General features: G+C 37.0%; 2 protein-coding genes across 11 annotated transcripts in view; both read right to left on the bottom strand.

The window, feature by feature from the left end:
* Positions 1 to 4,224, bottom strand: part of LOC139114316 (uncharacterized) — a 62,764-nt gene extending 58,540 nt beyond the window's left edge. For 6 of the 8 annotated variants that reach the window (XM_070675946.1, XM_070675948.1, XM_070675947.1 and 3 more), the window contains exon 1: positions 3,831 to 4,185. In XM_070675946.1, the coding sequence (XP_070532047.1) occupies positions 3,831 to 4,030 (200 nt within the window). In that variant the 5' untranslated portion in view covers positions 4,031 to 4,185. Of the gene's footprint in view, positions 1 to 3,830 lie in introns of all 8 variants that reach the window. The other 2 variants (XM_070675955.1, XM_070675952.1) reach the window with 2 other exon arrangements.
* A 4,509-nt stretch (positions 4,225 to 8,733) lies between these two features.
* Positions 8,734 to 21,489, bottom strand: LOC139114315 (uncharacterized). Of its 3 annotated transcripts, none has more exons than XM_070675943.1 (5): positions 21,334 to 21,489; positions 15,604 to 15,704; positions 13,854 to 13,967; positions 12,714 to 12,861; positions 8,734 to 10,678 (listed from the first exon to the last, which is right to left on the bottom strand). In XM_070675943.1, the coding sequence occupies exons 2-5, from the start codon at positions 15,670 to 15,672 to the stop codon at positions 10,350 to 10,352; spliced, it is 660 nt and encodes a 219-aa protein (XP_070532044.1). In that variant the 5' UTR covers positions 15,673 to 15,704; positions 21,334 to 21,489; the 3' UTR covers positions 8,734 to 10,349. The 3 variants fall into 3 exon arrangements, with proteins under 3 accessions (XP_070532044.1, XP_070532045.1, XP_070532046.1); XM_070675944.1 differs by lacking the exon at positions 21,334 to 21,489 and adding an exon at positions 15,936 to 16,052; XM_070675945.1 differs by lacking the exon at positions 15,604 to 15,704 and having other exon boundaries at positions 21,334 to 21,471.
* Between the last annotated feature and the right edge of the window lie 3,360 nt (positions 21,490 to 24,849).

Here is a 24,849-nt window from a genome sequence, read left to right as displayed (position 1 = left end):
TGTGCCTCCAAAGTACATGCTAGTTCTGACATGCTTGTTAGACTTACATGCGATGTGAAGCTGACCCAAATCTATATATCGATCTTTTCCTCCGTTGTAAATATTCAACTTTTAGTCTAAGTTACGAAATTCCTTTCAAAAATTTTGCCTGGTGGGCAACTGTACCATGGGATGAAAAATTTTCAAGTCAACGCTTTTCTTACAATTGTCAGCATGGGTCAAAGGCCACACAACTTACATAGTTTCATGTGGCAAAGAGACTCTCTATTCATAATTACATGTCGTTAAGAGTTATTACAAAAGGAGTGTGGGTCACTCCCATCGCGGCAGAAAGGAATGAAAATTCCCCTCTCTGCTTCATAGCAAGTAGACACACATTTACTGTTCACAAAGCTATTAAAATAACCTCAGCATTCCTAACTGAACAAGATTCAAGGAAATAAAGTGATAGAATTGTTTACAAAGTGGTGTTGCTGATCAGATGTTCAGAAAACTGGAGGAAAATGAGATACGGGATATTAGGAAGGGAGGGACAGGGAAGAGCTGTCCTTTTAGACATGGTGAGACAAATAAATAAAAATTTCAAAGCAAAAGTTTCAAAGTGAACTTTTAACTGTGCATGGATCCGTGTACATTCTTTGAAGATATGATGTCGTCCAAATGCCATGGTCTTTATAAATGGTGCTATTAACATCGGAGTGATACATGTATGTAGTGATGTACACATATAACTGTCATCACTATAAAGTGCATTTTAAATGGGTTTTATTTCCTTAATCGCCCAATACAGCTGTTAACGTTGAATCAGTACAAAATGGATGCTGTTACATTGGTCATCTATACTACAGTGTACTTCAAGAGTCTGTATGTATACTTCCACTTTTGTTGCATGTAGCATTCTGTTACTCATTTGCAACTGTCCATTTTAATTTTGTTAAAAGTGAATCCTACTTTTTTCCCCAATTACACGAATATTTTTGCATAATAAGAATTGAAGATTTAACTTAAGTTCAGTTCGATTTTTTGGTGACTTTATGACAAGTTCTATGAATCAAGAGAATTTCAGCAAAAAATGTAATTACAGTAGAATATGCTATATCTGGTACTCAGACCAAATCCTGCAAAGTATTAATAAAACTAACAAGAATATATGATTGCCATTTTCTAATCTTAGACAGAGACGAAAATTTCAGAGTTCCCTTAATGCACTAATTTAAGCAGGGTTAAAGGTCAATGAGGTTTTAATCTATTTTTCCACCTCAGCAATCACTAATCATGATTACCACACATGAATATCACTACAATTGGTGATGTGAATTCACCGTAAGGCAGTTGAAAATACATTGTGAATATATTCTGTACTTTTTTAGTTTCCCATTACTTATGTCATATCAAGAAGGCCTCTATAGCACTCGTGAGTTCATGCAAAGTTGATAAGACAATAAGTAACAGTATAAACATAATAACATCTTAAGATGCTCTTTTATCACAGATGCAAAAAATCAATAACTGCTTATTCTCAAGAACAAACAAATTGATGCAATAAATTTGAGCATCTTTCTCTCTAAAACGTTATTATAACAGTAATATCCGGGTAGGTTTTTTCCTTATTTTCATTAGTTATTTAAAGACTTACAAAATGGTTTCCTAAAATCAATACGGACCATCAAAACAGAATGGAATAACTTTGTCTGGGAGTCTATTGGCACTGATGGTGTATTAGACAGGCATTTAAATCTTACACAAACATACCTTGGAATTATTTTTCAATATTGAACATACACCTGGAACATAAACCCATTTTAAAAAAATAAGGCATTGGCACCATTTTCCCTATTGTTTTTCACAGTAAAGAAACCAGACTTTCCAAAAATATATTAATAATAGACCCTCGAGGGTCTGTGAATAAAGTAATCCCTGTAAATTAATGTACCAGACTTTGACTGGTCACACCTTCCAAAGAAGATTATAATTAAAGACTTGTATGGTTGATCCAAAAGTTTAGCTTGATAGGAATTCTTTATGCACTTGACTGAGACACAAAAATCTATAATTACACTCATTTACAATGAAGTATACTTCATATTTTTTTATTTTTTTGCAACTTAGATGTCAACAATACAAGCGTAAACAGGAAAACCAAATGAAGAAATGTTATGTATATTTTATATATATATGTATATATATATATATATATATATATATATATATATATATAAAATGATTAAAGTTGATGGCAAGTTAAAACATATCAGGTGCTTGCTTCCAGTGTCTTGGTTAAAATTAGAACTTGAACATATATATATATATATATATATATATATATATGTGTGTGTGTGTGTGTGTGTGTGTGTGTGTGTGTGTGTGTTTTAAATACACACACAAATGTCCTCATGGGATATAACATTGTCAAAAGCAGAGCATTATAAATAACACAAACTGCTTCAAGTATAAAGTAATAGTAGTTTCATGCATCTGGAATCATCTTTGCTAGGTGCATGAAACACTTAATAACAGTTACTACTTGTTATATATATATATATATATATATATATATATATATATATATATATATATATATATATAATAATATATATATATATATATATATATATATATATATATATATATATATGTGTGTGTGTGTATATATATTTTTTTTTATTTAAGGACATACTAATCATATGTCTTATACATCTGTATATCCTCCAGCATCATTTCTCAACAACTATTGCTAATTGTGAAGTATGAAATCTTCATTATGGCACAAGAAATACCAAGCACCTGCAAACATCATAGCTGCTGCATGCTGTACAGTGTGTTCTCAAAAGGGGATATCTGTACATAGATTGTGAGAGAGTATATCAGTGATGATTCAAATATCAGTCGTTATGAATATGCAGTTATTTATATTGAAGTACTGAGGGTCTGTCCGTTAAGTGACCATATTTACTGAGTTGTGTTATCACTAACACCGACATGGAAACTCAATTGAATTGCGTGGGGCCTGAACGGTAACCGGGTGAATAATGAGATCAAAACTTGACACTGGCCTGGTAACAATTCTATGTTGACTAAAATTATATTGAAACAGTGTTGTCTTATAGTTTGAAAATATTGAACAAAAAACACCTCGGCTCGCATGTGACTGGACTTGGAATAATTGTGTATGAGAAAACGGTTTCAGGATTGTTAAGCTACAGAACAGAGCAAGTCTCAAGTTGTTTTTGTCCCGGAGCTGGTGTAACCAATCAATTAACACCTGTCGTCAGATACAACAGTTGTATTGTAATTTGTAGCGTGAGAGTTCTCTTGACCTCTCCCGTTGGAACTTCGATGCACAAGTTCACAACACTGTCGTTGGTAGTCGTTCATACTCATAGAGGAACTCGTATAAAATAATAGTTGTTGCGCGTTGAGACAGGGCAACTAGACAATTTCGCCAAAATGTCCAACACGAGCGCGATTTCTGACCCACTGATATTTATCAAGCTAGTAAATAGCACGTCATGAAAAACACGAATGGGGATCCCAGTCTTGGGTAGGGGACTGATTTTTTTGTACAATCACGTTACAATTTAAACAGTTTCGCTCGATTCCACAACCCTTTCGGGAGAGGACGGCATTTAGATGACACATAACAATGTTTAGGAATGATAAGTAGATAATTATGGGCGAGAAATCCAACAAAAATATCAATACTAGTTAGCAGTTAACGACTGCTTTGCGATTTTGCGTCGACAAACACGGATGACCTGCGGTCTGCCAAGCTCACCCGTGGGCTTGAAAAGACGCCATTATCGACACAATCGCAATCCCTACTGTCTTACCTTGAATTTTTGGCCGACAGAAGTCGTACAAGTCCCCATAGGAAGTCTTCGGAACCTGAATGACTTATAAATGAATTCACTGTTCTTGCCTTATCCTTGTGAAGATCGTCCACAAAATACTCAAGCGCCGCATGGGCCTCGCCAGTATCTCTCAGCATCAACAACGGGAAATACTCCCTTTCCTTCCAGTGGAGCGACATGTTGAGGCGGTTCCGAGTCTTTACATATTATATGTGAACTTTTGGACGGTATTGGTACAAAAAGTAAGTTTCGAAATCAAAATACGGGCTTCATTTACGACAGCTGCATGTCCCCGCTCGCCATAGAGCTTCACAGGTAGCGTTCCTGTTGCTGGACGTTGTCATGTTTGTGGATGTCATTTCTTATGCAAATTAACTAGCCACCTAAGCTACTGTAGAAAAGTAGCTTTCCAAGTAGCAAAATCTGTCAGTCTGTGATAAAGATATATAATGACTAATCTGGAGAATTTAATCAGCTTGATTTGATAATTTGCTCATTGCTATGAACACATTATGACACAGCCAGAGTAGTCAAAGTATCTGTAAACTGACATAAAAGTAGCCATACTGTTCATCTGTGTTAGCAAAACTATACAAAGCATACTCTAACCTTTGACCTTTCAAAGTTTGCAGCCCATGGGACTTTTTTGTTTACAGGGGGGGGGGGGGGGCATCATACAAGCTGAAAGAAGGTGACCATAATTTTGTTTATTTTCTTTGTAAAGCGAGAAGGCAAATATAAATAAAGGGTTATGGTTCAAGTGACTTTTGTAGATGTTTTTGCAGAGTTTTTCCCATTCTTTTCTAAGGTAGGTATACAGATTATCAGTTTCGCAGCACGACGACGAGGGACTGCACCGCGTCTCATTCAGTTTTAATCAGTTATTCGATAACGAATACTCTGGCGGTGTTTTTCGACGATCGTATATAAATTGTCCTGCGTACCAAATCCCCCCGGACCAGATCGTTTCTCAGTGGTTTTATAGCATAAACACAACCATACACATTTTATCTATCAATGACCAAGAAAAATCAATCATCCACTACGCATAGATAGGCCTATAGGATTAAAGGCTCAACAATAAAATGATTTATTGGCATTTCAGGAATAAAAGTATCATGTTAAGTTTTCCTTGCAGTAATAAACGGCCGTTTTTTATTTCCAGTTATGTCTATATCACAACACTGACCTTATGCCCACGTCTACAATTACTCGATATTTGAAGGGACGGTGTCACAATAGCTGTAACTTTTGATAATATTTTCATCATTTTTGTTCTAGAAAATACGTACAATTTTCTTCTTTTTCTTCTCAAAGCATTAATGCAAAGTCATAGCTTTCAATTGCTAAGGTAATGTATTGCGTATAACGTGCAAATGTTAAATTAATTCACACTATGACTAAAATCCTGGAGGTTGACAATACCATACACTAGGCCGCGTTTACAAACGTGTTCAACTTTTTGGGAAGTATAGTAGGATGAGAATTTTGAAAGGCACGACAAAAAGAGCGCTTTAAAATTTTACCCCGATTTAAATGATAGTGTTAATTTTGAAGTTAGCAGTTATCATGATCAATGCACGTCGCTAACTAGCTTTTTTTTTAAATGTTTTTCCTCGCCTGATGTATTCTAATTTTTTTCTGGGTTTGAAGATAAAATATGGACAGTTTTGTTCAGTTACTTTGACTTACTTTCTTGCTAAAACGATTATTTCAAATTAATAATCAAAATAAATAAATTTATCTTGATACAGATAAGGTTGTGAAGCTTGTGTTTGCTTTGATTTTTCCCGAGTGGTTTTTTCCTTCTGCATACACATTGTCATTATTGAGCAGAAAAAGTGTTGGCCGATGGCGGCGCCCTATATTGTGCTCGGGCTTGACGGACCAAAACCAACGAAGGATGGAAGATACAATTTGCTTTAATTAAAAGTACGTTTATGTGGTGGCTGCCAATACTTGTAGGACAAAATAAGCTAGTTACTTTTGTTACATTTTGTTCATTATTTCAGACCATTTAGGTGAATGAAATATTTTGAGTTTGTTTTATTGTTCGCAAGTGTCTATGATTTAAATACTCCGTTCGTGTTCTTTCTATCTGGCGAAAAGGTTACAATCATAAAGCCTTGGGCCATTCAAGTTTATATAAAGTCCCTATGGTACTATGCTGCGTCATCTACAACCCGGTTTCGATATTCAAATTTGTGGTACTAAGTTGGGAACCAACCGGGATACGCATGAACTACATTGGCACTTACTTTACGGTGACAAACAACCCTGCTGCCTTCATGCGATGTTCCACAATATTCAATTTGAAAAGCTTAATCAACCGTGATATTCCGAGAAAAGGTTCTGGAAATGGTATCAAAAACTCCATCATTTACAGTTGTTCAATTTTCGTTTCCTCCGGTAACTTCAACTCAAGGTTTTGGAAGCACCGTAAGTCTATACATCATCAGGGTTTTATGTACACTTACGCTACATTCACATTAACACCTCTGGAGGGGGAGAATTGACGGGGATTTGAAAATATCAAGGGGCACTGGGGCACTTTGGGGATTTGGGGACTTAAAGGTGCCAGGGGGACTCAAAACAAAACACTCTCTGATTAATATGAAGTATGTGTTGGGTTATCCATTTATAGCTGTAACTTTTCGCTATAGTTTTTTTGTGGTTTTGTTTTGTGTATCTACGGGAGCCATCATTATTGACGGCATGGAGGGTCGGGGGAATGTGAAGGGGGAGGGTCACTCAAAAAAATGAAAACTTAAAGGAGGTTGCTCAAAATGTGACGAGGAAGAAGGGGGTTACTCAATTATTTTGTGAGAAATAAATTGAAACGCCTCTCAGATTGCACCATTCCACACATCAGTTTCTCAAAATTTTCGATGCGAGAGGGGAACATCCCCTCTCGTGCTCTCCCCTTGGGGTATTCTACAAGTTTTACTCTTAAAAGCCAAATCGAAAACACATCTCAGACTGCACCAGACTGCACCATTGCATACATCAATTTCTCAAATTCTTCACCTGAGCTAGGACAAAAGTGAACCGTTGTGAATTTATCCTTGATTATCACAGAAACATATTTTCATTAACTTCAGTTCAATAACCATTTTACATTTAACCATACCGTATTCAGGCTTTTCATTAGAAGCTGGCAGCTGGAGAAATGACACAAGAAGGTCACAAATTTTCCATTCCTGCATATTCATTTTTCTTCAATCTCTGACAAACTGAGAACTGTTTTTCAAAAATGTATTGTCTTTGTTTGGTTGTTGCATATTGTGACTCAAACACTGATCACGCAAAAAATGTAATAAAGATATCAATGTTCAATGTCATTTTCAAACAATATTACTGAGTGCAAAATAAATTGATGTACCTCTCAGATTGCAACTTTATGATCATCAATTTCTCAAAATTTTCGATAAGGAGAGTACGGACCCCCTCTCGTGCTCTCCCCTTTTGGTGTTCTAACAGTTTACGTAATAAAAAATAAACTAAAAACACCTCTCGGATTGCACCAGACTGCACCATTGCACACATCAATTTCTCAAAATTTTCCACGCAAGATAGGGGACAACCCCCTCTGACACTTTCCCCCTCAGCCTCTCGCGTGTTCTCCCCCAGTACTAATACTTTCGAATTCTGCCCAGACATCCTTGTGAAAACCCTGTCATGATACCCATCAAAGTTAACAATACTATATGGTTGGATACTGGTTATTGCGTATACTTTTATGTCTGTATTTTTTGTCACTTTGCATTTAATTTGGTTGGATTCACCTCTTTCAACCGACATGAGATAACCGATGATAATCTGGCAGCAGGGTACATCAGGATTTGAAAGGTATTTACTTATTGCTGCATTTATGTAAATTTTACAAATACATGTATCGGTATAACTTTTCTAAGAGGGGGGGTCAGTCAAATTTCTGAGTTAGAGAGGCGGTTACTCAAATTCATCATGGTTGGCAGAGGGGGGGGGGGGCGTTACTCGAAATTTTAGAGTTTCCGATGATATTCCTCCCAGGCCTTAAATAATGACGGCTCCCTTCAGTAGTTTCTTGTTCTACTCCATGAACCGTCATGAAAAGTCCAGTTTTTAAACTCATGAACACAGCCATATGGGTAGTGTCAGCATTGTTATTGTTTAAAATTAAATTCAAGTCAATGCAGAGTAGAATGCATTTGGATAATAATAATAATTAGGGTCTTTACATGTATACAAGACTAGTTTACCAAACAGAATTATTCTAGAGTGCTGTAGGAAGTAGAACAGAAAACTGCAGTTGATACACAGAACAAAACAAACTGAAAAATGGCCAAAAGGTACAGCTAATATCCCTTTTAATTATGTTAATTATTTTCAGTTTTCCTAAAGGAACTCATCCCTTTTCCAAACCTTATTTCATATGATCGCTTTTTTTGTTTTACAGGTTGGAGTTTTCCAGTAAGAGAAAATTGTCAAAACAGCGCCCTCCTTCCCCTAGAAGAGAAACACATCCATACTAACTTTAGTTTTTATGTTAGTTACAATTTTAGTGGGTTTCCTCATTTTCACGGTGGGCCGATAGCCTAAATAAAGATGATAGATAGATAGATAGATAGATAGATAGATAGATAGATAGATAGATAGATAGATAGATAGATAGATAGGTAGAGATAATAAAAATATTTAGAACAAACCTTATACTCGGACACTTCCAGCGCATGTAATATAAATATCAGGTTGTAATAAAATATCTTGACTCGCCCCTGGGCAATTTTCGTACGTTCGGACTTCATAACAAAGGAGAACTATTATCAAGTACTATAAAATTCCATACAGCGCAATAAACATCGAAGCGAAGGTTGGAATAGACAAAAGACTCAAGCCAGGGTTTATAAGTTCAAGAACATTGTTTTCATTGTTCAGTTTTATTGACATAATCTGTCGTGAGAAATGATTACTACTTTTGAAGTAACTAACAGATACGCTTTCAGTATATATTATAATACACACGCTCTGGTAATAATGAATTAAATAATTTTCAAACAAAGATAAAAATACGACAGAGGTTTAAAATTGCCACATCACAGACTAATATATATTTGCTACATAGCCAAAACAATAGCCGGTAAATGTAGAACCGAATACCATAGTTACGAAATTAAAGCTATACAGTCACCTGTGATCTAAATATGCCCATATATGGTCAAAGGGGCATTCCTTGGTATTCAAAATGTCCATGTGAGGGCGTTATTATTAAAAAAGCGGCCACCCGCTTAAAATCTGTGATTGGTTAGATTTTCTCTTTCCATGGTAACTGTGGCAAAATTGGAACAGGCGACAGTCACATATTAAATTGTAATATATTTTAAACGAAACGTAATATATGTTAAGGTGGAAAGATAAATTATTTATACACACGGATATTAACCCAAACACAAATTTTTAATGGTAATTTAGTTAAGATCTCAAATAAAATATAATAGTGTGCAACATTTCCATAGGTGGAGGTGCGTCCCCAACGTTCACTCTCTGAAAAATAAGTGACCAGTATCACTTCCGCGCATTCAGTGATTGGATAGTTTTCTGGCTTGTAACATTTTGCGTCCAGTTGATCACAGCTTATTTCAGTTTGGTCTCGGCTCCCTCAGTTTACAATATCAATTTTACGATGGGCGGCACTGTTGTTAGCAACAGAGTTAGACTGTTACATTTGAGGCTATAGCTTTAATCCTCGGTAGCGATGCACCCCCCCCCCCCCCCCTGCCTGTCACTGCACCGCGATGAACCATGCAATGCGCGATACAGGTTTACGGCGAATGGATCAAACGAAAGTGACGTACAGTTGGTTAAGGTCTAGAATACGCCTCAGGGACAGATCTTCGGACTGTCAAGTCAAACATACACAATAAACTTTGATCTGCCACTATGGAGACTCATTGGGAAACTCATAGGGAACCTTTTCACCGGTTAAATTTTGTGAAAATCGAAAATTTAATTTTTCCCCGTGGAGCTAACACAGCGATGGCGATCATATTGAATTCTAAGAGTCGGTATACCTAATTACTAAATTATTAGGTAATTTGATTTTCTAGTACCAAATTTTGCACGGTAACCTCTGATTTTCATGCTTGATTTGGAAAGGGAACATACAAGTGCCAAAACCTTGGCCTCGTCTCCGCGAGCATATTTCAACTTATACTAATTACACTACAATTATACTAATATGACTGTAATTACAAAATCGCTTACATATATCTGTGTAATATGTCTCTGTGCAGGAACGTCTGTCTGCGCGTGCGTGTTTATCTGTTCTGACAGTTTATAACATTGTTTAATTTTATCCTTTATTTTTGTACAGAAAGAAATGCTGATACTGATGAAGTATTAATCTCTGTAATTTTCTGAAATGGAGAAGAGCGCAAAGATATGTAAATCGGAGGTCATGTGCCTCATTGCCTGTACGGAGAAAATGATTCAACTAACTCCCCCACATACAGGACAACTTTAAAAGTATGTAAAGAAATCAACAGAATTCGCCGTTCTCCAGTTCTCCTGCATTTCCAACCTAGGGTCCGATTCGTCGTAGATCAGTTTGCAATGGCCCGTTTCGGCGATGACAGTGTACGGGTTGACAAAACTACCGGGGTGGTCACCAAGAATTGGTTGGGGTATGCCACATCTCGCGCGCTCGCCAAAGAAGCAGGGGTTAGCCTTCATCATGGCAACGCAGGTGAGGGAGTAGCGGCTCATCAGATATTCGGCCAGGGCGTCCATGCATCGCTTGTTTACGTAATACTCATCGCAGTCGTCTTCGTAATCTACAACTTGAGGATCTGGCGGGAGGAAGAAACGAACAACATCATTAGCATGGCCATGTGGAACAGACAGCGTGGACGACAACTTTCGTACTACATGCAATGTTCAAACAGGCAAAAGAAGATCGTACATCCAAACATAGAACACTGGATCTGAGCGTGTTACGGAAGAGCAAGACACAAATGTAAGGTGTTTTCTCTCCCATAGCATTAGATTTGGACATAAATCAAGGAGAACAATATTTTTAAGATCATTTGTTTGCGAAACTCAAAATAACATTTCCTGTTGATAGTATTAACATGGAAAATGACGTCAAGGCCAATTTGAATTTTCAAAATCCTTGTGCATACATATGAAGTATTCTCTGGTGATATTCAAAAATGCCGTCGAAAAAGCAGCCAAGTCAAAAGACTGTTGTGACAAGCGAAAGGCGATAGAGAAGACAAGTACCAGAAGCACGGGGTATAGGCGTGAAACTGAATTGTTGACTTGAGCGTTTGTCTCGGAGAGAAACTAAAATGTTACGACAAGATTATACAACTTAAGTATGATATACAAAGACACAGTCGCAGCGCCATCATCGATCAGACTGACGCGGGTGCCTTTGTATTACGCTAATAGTTTGCCCAAATCACAGTGTAACACTGATCCTGTATATTATAGCACTTGACTAAATATGTTATGACACTTGACCCCATATATTGTACTAACACTATGTAATAACACTTCACCTAACATGTAATACTAGTACATTGGCTTGGTATTACATATTTTTATTGTCATTAATCCATTTGAGGTGATTCAGCCTTTACTTGCTGGTCGCCCTTGTATCACCCCTATTTGTAACAATCAACCCTATTTGTAACAAAACTTAATTTTCAAAAATGCCGCATTTGTTGAAAACAAAAGTTAACCCCCATATAGGTTTAATAAGATTTCGGTCGGAAAACAATATTCCTTAACATTTTTGACCGAAATTGGTGAAAATTGCCCCGAAACAGACTTTTGGCATGTATCTGCATGACTTGATTATATCTTACGAGTAGGCCTCTCATCCCTAGGAACCTGCACAACAAAATTTAATAATCTCACGAGCATTTTCGGGAAAAAATGAGTTTCGACAAGAAAAAAAAGAAAATTGCCCCCAAACATACTAATATGTATATTTCATCAAGATTTCATAAAATACGGCCAAGTTATTTTGAAAACAAGGTTTTGTTACAAATTGGTTAAATTTTGTTACAAACAGGGTTGATTGTTACAAATAGGGTTGATTGTTACAAATAGGGTTGACACGTCACCCCTATTTGTAACAATCAACCCAATTTGTAACAAAAGTTAACCCTATATAGGTTTAGTAAGATTTCGGTCAGAAATCAAGATTCCTTAACATTTTTTACCGAAATTGGTGAAAATTGCCCCGAAACAAACTTTTGGCATGTATCTTTACGACTTGATTATATCTTACGAGTAGGCCTCTTATCCCTTGGAACCTGCACAACGAAATTTAACGTAACGAGCATTTTCGGAAAAAAATGAGTTTCGGCAGGGAAAAAAAAGAAAAGTGCCCCAAACATATAAATATGTATATTTCATCAAGATTTCATCAAATACGGCCAGGTTTTTTGAAAATTAGGTTTTGTTCAAATAGGGTTATTGTTACAAATAGGGTTGACATGTCAGCCCTATTTGTAACAGTCAACCCAATTTGTAACAAAAGCAGTTTCGTAAAAATGAGTTTTGACAAGGAAAAAAAAAGAAAATTGCCCCAAAACATACACATATGCATATTTTATTAATATTTCAACAAATACGGCAAAGTTTTTTTGAAAAATAAGTTTTGTTACAAATAGGGTCGATTGTTACAAATAGGGGTGATACAGCCCTTTGTGTTTTGCGTTCGTTATTCTTCATCCTTATGTTCTCAGAAAACGATTCGGTGTGTCGATTTCTTTGATGTTTTATCACTGTGTCGTTGAAAATTAAATGCAAAAGTTCAAGGTCAACGTTGGGTAACATGTAACTTTCTGCGCAAACAACGCATAGACTTACTTCTAGTTTGTTCAGAACATAAATCATAGTCGATCATGACCTGGAGCCGTGACTCGATGGTGTCTGCCCAGGAGTCGATGATGATCGGCATTTCTTCTGTTGATCTCACTCTATCGCAGTTCATACTTCTCAAGCACAGGAGACGTAGCTGAAACCAAAAAAAATGTCAAAATATGGCACGAGAGAGAGAGAGAGAGAGAGAGAGAGAGAGAGAGAGAGAGAGAGAGAGTTAACATCGTCAAGACAAAATCACAACCTTTCTTTCGAATGAATTCGGCAGATTTGAATGAAAAACCTTGCATCACAGACACTAAACATCCATTATTTATTAATGGAAGTGTGGACTGGAAGATGTGTACAACGTCCCAACGCATATACAAAAGCACAAGAACTGTTCGTTAATTCACTTGAGATGATACTAATTCTCTGAATATCAAACAAGCATATATATATATATATATATATATATATATATATATATATATATATATATATATATATATATATATATATATATATATATAACACAAATTACTTCAAGTACAAAGTAATAATTTAATAGTGTTTTTATAACGCTCTGCTTTCAGCATCGAGCAGTGTAATTTCCCATAAGGACATCTGTATTCTTCGATATATATATATATATATATATATATATATATATATATATATATATATATATATATATATATATATATATATATATGTGTGTGTGTGTATATATATACATACACACACATACACACACACACACATATATATATATATATATATATATATATATATAAAAACTTATTTGGTTTATCAAAGGTTCCCTATAGCTGAAAGTTGCAATATTACAAAATTATCCATAAAAACAAGTGTATCGCAAAAAAGTAAAGTGGGTGAGCTCAAATTTGCTGATTAAACCAACATTACTACAATATACGATAATCCCAAATTAGTTCCAATCGTGTTATAAGAAGCTAGGTATTGGAAAATCATTCAAGACCAGCTTCGCCTGAGATTATCCTTTCCCATGTACAAAAGGTTTCGGACATGGGACAGTGGAGAGAGGTGTAAAAGTTGTTGTTGTTCGTCTACAAAACCTGATATTTTGATAATTAATAGAGGACAAACAAAAGGAAAAACATATAATACCTTTACGAAATCGCAGTAAAAAACGCTTTTCTTTTCTAAATTCCAGTTGCGAGGGTCCTTGATGTACTTCGTCAACATGTCTTCACAGTAATCCACGTCTGCCCACGTACATGCCTGTCACAGGAATGAATAGAATCAATTCCAAGGTCAAGAACACGTTTGTACTAAATTTGCCTGTTCTTGTCGGAATAGGGATCGAAAATCTAACAGTCAGTACTAAAGAAAGACATTCTTTGGCGCCAATGATCGTATACTTATTTCGTAGAGTGACCTTCGGATGGCTTTTATTGTTAGGAACGATACTGTAAAGTTGCAAATAATTTATACATTTAATTAACTGCCTATAAAGCATTGCGAATTCCTAAAGTGAACAACCAAGACCTTGCACAAGTAGCTATAGTAAATTGCCTGTAACATTGTTCGAAACGCCTGATATGTTCAATGGAATGCATGTGATGTTATAGCAAATGCCTAAAATGACTATCTCATTGCCAGTGATGACGTAAGAGTAATACCTAGGATGTCTGAAAATTATAAACATCTGATAATCAAAATCAAAATCTGGAAAAGACAATATATATTATTTAATGTGCATTATGACAGCTACTGCGTTCCAGATTGATATGTAAACAATTCTCTATTGTGCTTTTCAATCGTGTTGTAGGTCAAGATCGCGTCTTTGCCTGGGAGATTCTCACAACGTTTCGACAAGCGAGTCAAAGTCTTAACTTGGAAATAAATATTTGTTATTATTCAACGAGGGCCCACCTTTACCAGTTTCTCGAATATGCCATCAACCCTTGACTAGAAAAGTTGTTCAGATTCATCGCGGTCAAATGAGTTCGGTACAAAATTCTTCCGAAGCTTCGGTGACCTGTAGGGGTGCCTTTTAGCTAGCAAACATTCATATTACATACATCATGACTCTCCCCTGGCGCCGCAACAGCTCTTGTCGTCGGGGACGTGTTGTGATTAGTGCACTGCCAGAGGAAAAATGTTCCATTTTGTATAAATTTTATTAAGGTAGTTGGCGCCTCGGAAATGAAAGCCTAAAACTTTTACTCAAACTTTCCTTAAGCAAACTTTCTACCACTCTCTTTCAAAAACAGAAGGTCAACGTTCAAAGTTTGGAACTAGAGAAACAAATTACCAAATGTTTACCGATATTTGAAATCAAAATGGCTGCTATCTATGTGTCACGGTTATCTCTATGGAAATTAAAATTGCCGATATTCACAAAACTATGCCGATGAAAACTTTTCTTTACTTCATATAAGCTTCAAAATGAGCCCCTCACAAGTTGTAGCCCAAAAGAATATTGTAAAGGTGAGAGAGTCCGAATATTGTAAAAGTGAGAGATTCTATCCCCGAGGTGCATTCTTCCTGAAAGGGACAACAGACTTGCCGATTATTGGATCAGATTCTACGGATCGACTGGCGATGTTAAGCTTAGTAGTTGAATGCAAGCCAAGTGTATTACAGATGATCTCTGTTTCTGTATACTGTTACAATTGTCCAAGAATCAAATGAAATTTGATAAATTGTGCGATAGGTATGAAAATTAAGGCGAGAATCTCGTTGTGACATCACATTGTTTAGTTAATATGATCAGTATTATTTGCAAGTCCTAAAAATAAGAAGATAACGTTTCACTGCCTATGGGGGCATGGGAAAATAAGGCATATCAAGGGCGCCTCCATGTGACAGTCGGTTTTTGGAGTCAAATGATATGATAAACATTTGGTCTCACCCTCAGAGCTGCGTCGACTCTTGCGCTGCAGATAACAACTGCGACCACTGCGACAAGGAGTTTCATCATCGTGGTAGGCCTTGTCAGTTAACTTCTTAACTCTAAGAAATAAACAGAATTGTTACAAATATTTATATTGGCAGCAACAAAACAACGTATGGTCCTTGACTTTCGGATATCCGAACTTTCATGACTAAAATATCGTGTATACAGATCCACATATGAAAGAACGTTACATATTACATAGGGGCTTCAACTGCCGCGTGAATAATAACCGTCGCTCTGAAAAATCGACTTCTCGCCTCAATTTCTGTTAGTAGGAGATGATTTACGCATTTAACTTCACGGTCGTTGTTGTTTGAGCACAAGTAGCCCTTGTTGAGCTCCTCAATAATTGCTGCCAAGGGTTATTTTTCATCGAACACCGTATTGAATCGTGAAACCGGGTCAAGTATTCGACAACAAGCGCATCGATTGCTGAAGGGGAAGAATGTCTAAAACTGCGTTTAGTTGGCGCCTGCGCAACACCTGGGGTCACGTAAAACAATTGTCCGAGCCTCAGTCAGAGGCTGACTTGACAAAAACGAACACATGTACTTTGGTCTACAATGGATGCATTGGTCTTAAGAATGTGCCTCGGGGACAGATATCCTATGATATCCTGACTGGAAATTTTTGCAATTCTTTTCGGATCAACCTCTTGTGGAGGCTTATTTAAAAGCTCTGGGAAAACTGTATTTGCCCACAGAGATAGCTAAAGGATGGCGGTGTTTAGTACCAAAATCTGACACTGATATTTATTCCTGATCTTAAAAGAAAATGGTTGAAAGTTTCATTTGGGACAGTTTGAGCGAACGTTTCAGTCTTTCACTTTCTAGGCGCTTACTGCACTAATGAAACCGTTGTGCCTTTTTGCATAAAAGTATGCTTTAGCTTCTTGTCGATTAGATCACTTTAATTAAGCTGTTATAAGGAAGTGACGCGGATGACTTATAGTTTTCACTTGAGGATTTTTCAGTATCTGAATCTCTAAAATCCTACGGCGGTGTGTGATGTCATTGTAAACTGGACCGGGCGTACGGAAATTGCTTACTCAGCATTTTCGTATAGTCAGATTCCACGAAATAAATTCATTCGAAGCCAGGCACCAATCATGCCGATGATGGAATACAAGCTATCGATCACAATCGAAAACGTAAGCTCTCTATAGATTAGTCCGGTGAAAACAGTCCAGAGATCCTCAACGCATACGTTTGCGTGGCGACAGATCAAATTCGATGTCGCAGATCTGAAGTGATAAAAAATTCTTTATCTATTTTGTTCGCTCTCCTGAGGACAGTATATTCAGTTTAAAAGAGAAGCAGACAATCTGAAATAGCCTCGTTGAACAGTGTCCAACTATTCATTAACTTCATGATCCCAACGGCATTACATACCAGGTATTGCCATACGATGGCAACATCAAATCACTTGGGCGTCGTAAAGACTCAACAGCACGACTAGAACGTGACGTGGTCGCCATTCAGTGATTCGATCATTGAATTTGACGTCAGCAAAAGTCACAATAAACCCATTGTTCCTTCCTCGTAGAACAGTTGAGAATCAATTTGAAGCAAAACATCCTGAAGTTAAGTCTGATGAAATATGTATTCTGCCAAGGTCTGTTTGTCAGTTTCCTTGGCAACATACTCCATTACTGGCTTTTGGGGCTTTTAACTCAAGGTTTACTCTTTAACGCTGTCAGGTTTTTTCGCCTTTGCGGCGGGAGATATGAGGGACATATTTGTACTAGAAGGTCACCGATTAAGCGTTAATTGCCAGTTAAGGTATTGTTCAAGATTTGATAAAGCTACAATCAATGCATATGTAAAGAAAGGTACACTTTTAGTCAAACATGAACAGAAAAATGAAATGTGTTTTATATACTTGGTATAGTCTAGGGAACACAAGTATTTATCGATAACCTCAATACGCCAATGGGAGAGACGCTACCAGTATTAATCACGATGTTGCTAATATTGAGAATCAGTGTACACTATTTTTAGAAGAAAATACTCTGTGTTCTCCCATAAAGGGAAGAAGCGTACAGTAACGTTAGGCGGTGTACTGTGTTCTTTATTTTTATTTTGGAACTCAAGCGCAAGTTATTATTCTACTCCTGAAACGTGTTGCAACACCAGCTGTTTCAGTCTGTCAACACAACGTGTAATGTTTATTGCTCTTGTCCACAGTTGACTTTAGACTGAAATTCACAAACAATACTGCAACAGTCTATGTAAATACTGGCTAAGGTGAAAAGCTGAACACTCAGCTTGAACTTCAGTCAATTCTCTCGCCCTTCGACACTTTAAAAACGATAGCCCTAGACAACCACCCGTCGAACCTGTTTGCACAAACCACTTCAGAATGCAGATGTCACTCTCCTCGTATTGTACGAGTACCAAGCCATGTCTTTTTAGAATGAGGAGAGATAATGCAAAATAAAATAGTCCTTTTTTTCTACCTAATACTTTTCTGTCAAGTGAAATATTACATTTCGGAAAATAGTGTCAAGTTTTTGACTTAAATTAATTTTGATCATTAATACAAAAATTGAGTTTTTTTACCCGAAATATACACCCACTTCATCCTTCGAGTACTAGAAACTATTGCTTCCATACTGAACTTTAGATTATCTGCTTTTTCAAAATATATAGTATAAGGGGGATTCCTTGTCATCTTAGATGAGAAATATTCCTTTGAAAAAAACTGCGTTGGCAACATGTAGATTCCACTAATCTACTTTGAATTTCCGATAATCTTTACGTCATTAGATTTTGTGCACATTGAATGTGTCTCACTCGATCGAATATCTTCATATGAGTTACAAGCTTTTTTCTGAAGTGTACACGCCATAAACTGGGGCAGATGGTAAATTACTCGCCTTTATGTTTCTGTTCGTAAATATATTATAGAAATAACTGGCGACGCGCTGACCATTAATGGGCAAGGGCGAGAGGAAAGCCAAAAATTTGCGGGCGAGGCTTGCTGAGTCCGTTAATTTTGGCTTTCCTCGAGAGCGCCCTTAATAAACGTTTTTGGTCAGGGCGGAGTCTGTTATTTACATTATATTATCAACGAACCATAGAAAACCGTCAAAATTTGCGACAATTTCCCAAGCGAACGACAACTTGGCCCCAGAACTGAGCAATACGTCACACGCTCTGTAAAAATTTGGCAAATCCAGAGATGTTTTCAGAAAAAAGTATCTCAACTTGGCCCACAAGTGCTCCATTTTAATTTAGATTGATTATGATTTACGTTTGAGTTGTTAATCTTATTATTCATATTCACGGGCATGTAAACAAACCATTACCGTGTATTTGTGGTCAGTCACGTGGTTCAGCTCGACCAATAAAAATGCGACGGGCAGGGCATGGTAATATAATGTATCACATTGCCCAGTAATACATTTCCAAGATGCTGAAAAATGGTGCCTTACAATTCAATTAGCGACAAATGTATCTGTGGGCTACCCTCAGCCATAAATGCAAAAAATTACTGGCTCGAAAACCATCATGTACGAGGACTATAGAAGCGTTGAAGGCAAACCAGGAGCTGATATTTTCGTACGTGTCGATCAAAGAGGGCGTAGCTTGCTCCGATACTCTCGTGGATATTTTATGATACCAAGTGACGTAGACTGTACCTTTCGTGTGCAGGCTGCGTATTGCAATTCATGACTATCTTAAAGCTACACATACCGTAAACGCCATGTTCTTGACTACATGTAGTTGTGTTGTCGATACGGTTGCCAAAGCTTGTATATTGTCGCAAGTTGCATTAGACACAAGCGCCCCGAAATAAAACGGCTTAAACTTTCGTTAAACCTTCCTCAAGGAGACTTTGAATCATTCCCTTTTCAAATCAGGAATAAAATCAGGGACTAGGACATGAGAGTACGAAATTTTGTACTAGCAGAAACAAATTACCCTATGTCCACTTAAAATTCAAAGTGGCCGACATCAATGAGCTTTAAAATTAGCCACCTTGAATAATAGATAAAATTGTATTTCAGAATCCGAATTTCTGTCCCCGAGGCGCATTCTACCTTAAAACTGCCGTACGGTTGTAATATTCCTTCACCCAAGGTCCATCCCCGAGTTATTTTACAAGCTGCAGTATTTCTGTTGAAGCTGCCACACTACAAAACGCAAATACACCTCGCCATAATATCAGAACTATACGGAGGTGCTATCGATACCTCCATGATCAAAAATAGAACAGGCGCAGAGTACTTTCAATGTTTATATCGCTGTCATGCATGTAAGAACAAAGAGAAAGAGACCGGGCCTTTGCATGGAGGCAAAAAAGCGATATAGTTAAAAAAAGATCGTATCTAACACCGGGGAACCCGCAGAATACTACGCATACTTCGTTTGCCATACCAACAAAACGATCACATTCTAATAGCTGTATTTGCCTAAGCATGGAGGAATATCAGTTTATTTGTTCATCCATGGCATGATTTGGCAGGGAAAAAAGCGACGTGCAGTCGACAGCATCAGGACAAGCGATTCCAAGTCCAACAGTGACAACCGTACTGTTTACAGTAACAAATGTCTGGAACCCCGGGCTTGCTCGATTACGTAATTGTTTAGGAAGATGTATAGTCCTGGTGGTAATTATGCAAATATCAAATATGACGTAATGTCGTTAATATTTTAATTATTCGACTAATGTTCCAAACTATTTTGATGTTGTTATATTGTAATGCCCTTGTGAAAGCAGTGTTTTGGCTTTGTACTTTAGGGGGGCAGCTATCTTGGTCACATAACTATTTTTGTAGTACAATACCAAACCTTTATGACTGAGATTGGCTAAGCACAATGAATCGATTCACACTGGAGATGACGTAGGGTATGGGAACTCGTCGGCAATTATTTGTTTTTCAAAAGACACCTGTGAAGTGTAATAACAGAAACTAACTCAGAGTCGGCGTGACAGAAGATATACGGGAATCGGTCGCTGCTGATGCTATGGAGTGACCTTAACGCCGTGCCCGTCACGCTTTCTTTTGACAGCTACTGCAAGAATCTTGAGACTACCAATTGCAGCTTGGCGGTCGCCTCGAAACCTCCGGCTGAAATCCACCATGTAGCTACCGTTGTTGACATTATTTTATGTACTAAATCTAAGCATGAAAAGGGGTTTACATTTCCACCCCAGTTACCATGGTGCTCGTGGATTTCACAGACCATAAAATTGCCGGAAAGATTAATTTTTGGGCTATCCATTAATTTTGTAATTCCGTGGGCAATCTTAGAGGGCAACGTACGAGATCTACCTGCAAAGAAAGTTAACATGAAACAACTCAGAATGTGTATCATGTTTGACTTAACCGGTCACCCGTTCGTCAGTACACTATAGTCGACCTCACTGCTTGCACAGTTTTGCTAAATAGCTCTCAGGCTGCTGGGAGGGGGGGGTGTTTACGGCAGGTAGACGGTACCGGGACAGTAAACTTTTACGTTGAGCGACTGTGCTTTACGGGATAGTTCTTTAGCATTGTATTCAACATTCTACAAAAGGTTAGCTAATTCGACCCTACCTACATGTCAAGGCCGCGGCACTGAAAGAGCACCGGACACATTTCTCACGGTGGTATTTTAAGTTTCTGCAAATACCTTCAAAATCGTGATTAACTTTAACATAGGTGGAGGGGGAGGGGAGAATGAAGGATAAGCTCACCTTGCAGTGGAGCCTGAGTAAGAATGTCGTTGTATTACTCAGCTGTCAGATCACCTTCGACAGTGTTTGGTATCACAGAGTAGAGGATCCACCCACCATGTAGGGACTTGGTCTAAATAGCGCACTGACACACAGTCATCGTTATTTAAATTGCATACCACGCTCTTTTGTTGAGTGAGTGGAGCGGCCGTGATTATACTTGTAAATTTATTTCCAGTGGGAATGTTTGCTGTTGACTATTTTCATGCAAATGGCAATAGAGAGATAGGACCAATTGTGGTTGATGCCCGTAACAGCCAAGCGACCAAACCTTATGCACCCTTTGATTTTAGTATTTGAAGATGTATTATCACCCTCATTCGATAATATAATCATATTACACTGTTCATGTTCGCCTTGCGTCTGACTCAGGAATCGCTTTGGTAAGATCATCAATGAACAAATGCATAATATCGCGAGAAATTTGCTGTGGCCGATGCCTTACGAGAGGTGCCAAGCATTTTTTTAGGTCAGTTACCGGGGCAAGCAGATCAAATAAAAGCATACAGGTTGGTTTGCCTGGTATTTGAGCTACAGCAATTTTAAAAATTCGTTTATCGCACCTAAAAAAAAGCTGTAAAAAAACTATAAAATTCGCGTGATTCCAAATCGACGCAGTATATGGATTCACCACATTGTGACGTAACGATATTCTTACGCACTGAGTGCGCTTTGAGGCTTGAACTGGAGTTCAATATCGGAAGGGTGATGAAATAGTTGAGAAAATAAAATTTCTGAACCAAACCTTAGCCCTTATCTCTGTGAGGGAAACATTCGCAAGACTTGTAACCGAAAAAGGTTTGGAACAGTTGCATCATTTATATGGTCATCTGAGCAATTAAGATATGGAGGAACGGGCGGGTCTTTTTTTGATCTTGCAGAAGTTAAAAGTGTCGAACAAACCAGCAGCAACAGCAACATCTTAATCCAATCTGCATGAAAATACCGGATTAATGAAACGATCTTAAAAATACTTACCCAAGGAATAAAGTAATAATGCCTCGCCTTTGTTCACTAACTGACCTTTGCCTTTCTATTTAGCATACGGTTCATCTGTTTAGTACCAGCGTAGTTCCTTTAAAGTTGTCAGATTTATTAATGGGGAAGAGGGTTACATAACATGAAATTATATAATTAGGTATCCATTGATTGCCAGATATTGGCAGATCTTTTCGGTAGCGGCAGAGACATTTACAATAGATCATTATTACGTTAGTTGTACAAAGCAGCAGAATTACCATTGAATGAATGGGTCATAAGCTTATAAGTCAATAGCATAACGGTATACAGTTTGTGGGGTCTAACTAAGTTTTGCCATCTCCAATAGAAGTCGGAAGTGTCGGAAACTTTCATGGGCCTCAACGGAATAAGAAGCTTAATGTCTTTCTGTGTTTGCCAGGAATATGTGCTATACGCCTTTTCGAGGATGGACCTCATGACGTCAATGAGTTCTAAGTGAGTTCTGGCTGCGAAGTGGTCCCAAAGCTGCACAGCGCTGTAGCTGCCCCACCAATGGGCCAGCATACGAGGCGCAAAATGTAAAAACAAATAATTTACACACTCACCCTTATTTCAGAGATAGAACAGATGGAAAATGTGTAAAGAGAGGAATTATATATATATATATATATATATATATATATATATATATATATATATATATATATATATATATATATATATATTAGGCTATAGTATAAAGCTTCTGGTCATTTAAAGGGACTAGTAATGCTAAATTTTGATAATTTTCCACCACTTTTGATTTGAATGTTAACCATAATTCCTACGTCTACTCCCTAAAGCATGTTGATAAACTATTTGTTCAGCTTGTTAACTCAACCCGTACGTGTGTAAACTGCATTATTATTGTTGAATAGCGACTTCTGGTCCGGACTAGAATTAAAATGTTAACAATAATGCATTTTTCAAATATAGATGCTAAGATGACAAGCTAAATAGTGGGTATTTGAATGTTCTTTGGGGAGTAGAATAAGAAGTTGCAATTGATATACAAAATAAAAATAATAAAAAAATTACCAAAACCAAAAGTTAGCATTACTGCACTTTAAGTTTAAATGAAGTCCATTTGGCGTTTTATGTTGAGTCGTCTAGAATCTGGTATGTTTCAATATTCAAATTTTGGGTACTAAGTTGGGAACCAGCTGGAATTAGCCTTGCTGGTTTCATGCGATGTTCCACAATATTCAATTTGAAAAGCCAAATAAACCATGGCAAAAAAAGTCCTGAAAATGGGTAGCAAAAACTCAAGCTGTATCTTTGTCAATTTTTTCAGAACGTTTGTTTTGTGGTTTCCCTACACATTCTGCATGGAATCCCTAAACTGTAATTTAATGCCAAGTATTTAGCATATCAACACAACCTTTATGACTATAATCTTCATTGTTATTGTTGAAAATTGTATTCAAGTCCGGACAAAGGCCACCCAGACAGTATTAATGAGCTTATTATTGAGTTTTTCTCACTGTTTTCTCTATCATTTTCTCTCCTTTCTTCATCACAGTCCCTTTATGGATATAGGGACTGTGTCTTCATGCTCTGACTGATCGGAGTAAATAAAATAAACGGTTATATACTAACCTAGCCTCTTAACTCACCCATTACAAGGACGTTTATCTCTCATATACACATCTTGTAATTGATTAGTCAACACAACTAATTATATGCTAATCCGTGGACTTATCAAGAGATGTAAAAACGAGTAACCTTTCCTATCTTTAGCGATGTTGACCAACCCGTAAAATCCCTGATAAGTCCACGGATTAGCATAATTAGTTGTGTTGACTAATTAATTACAACATGTGTGTATGAGAGATATACGTCCTTGTAATGGGGTGTAAAATAAATAAAGAGTCACAGAGGCTAGGTTAGGTTATATAACCATTTATTTTATTTACTCCGATCAGTCAGAGCATGAAGAAAAGGAGAGAAAATGATAGAGAAAACTGTGAGAAAAACTCAGTAATAATTTTTGGGACGCCAGTGGTCCGGACTAGAATTCATTTGCTAACAATAAACAATGATCACTACACACATACACAAGCTGCGTTGACAAAAAAGATACACGAAATTTCAGCATGACAAATGGATTAGGGTCAGGCACGGTAGTTGATATACAGAAGCAGAATACTGAAAAACTTCCCACTAGTTATAGCTTATGTCCCTTTCAACTCAAGCACTGTAGGTCAGTACATTATCAACAGTTTTTGTTCTCTTATTACAAATAAATAAATAAATAAATAAATAAATAAATAAATAAATAAATAAATAAATAAATTAATTAATTAATTAATTAATTAATTAATTAATTAATTAATTAATTAATTGGATAATGTAATATAAGTATTTGATCGACAAGCGAGACCGATACGGTATACTTACTGGCTAGTTGACCTGAAATATCGAAATTATGAGATAGTCTTGTAGCTTTGCTAGTCAAACACAAACCTTATTTTCTGA

The sequence above is a fragment of the Ptychodera flava genome, chromosome 16 (genome assembly GCF_041260155.1).
Source record: "Ptychodera flava strain L36383 chromosome 16, AS_Pfla_20210202, whole genome shotgun sequence".
NCBI lineage: Eukaryota > Metazoa > Hemichordata > Enteropneusta > Ptychoderidae > Ptychodera > Ptychodera flava.
Note: the sequence above shows the minus strand (reverse complement) of the source record. Positions and strands in the feature narration are given on the sequence as shown.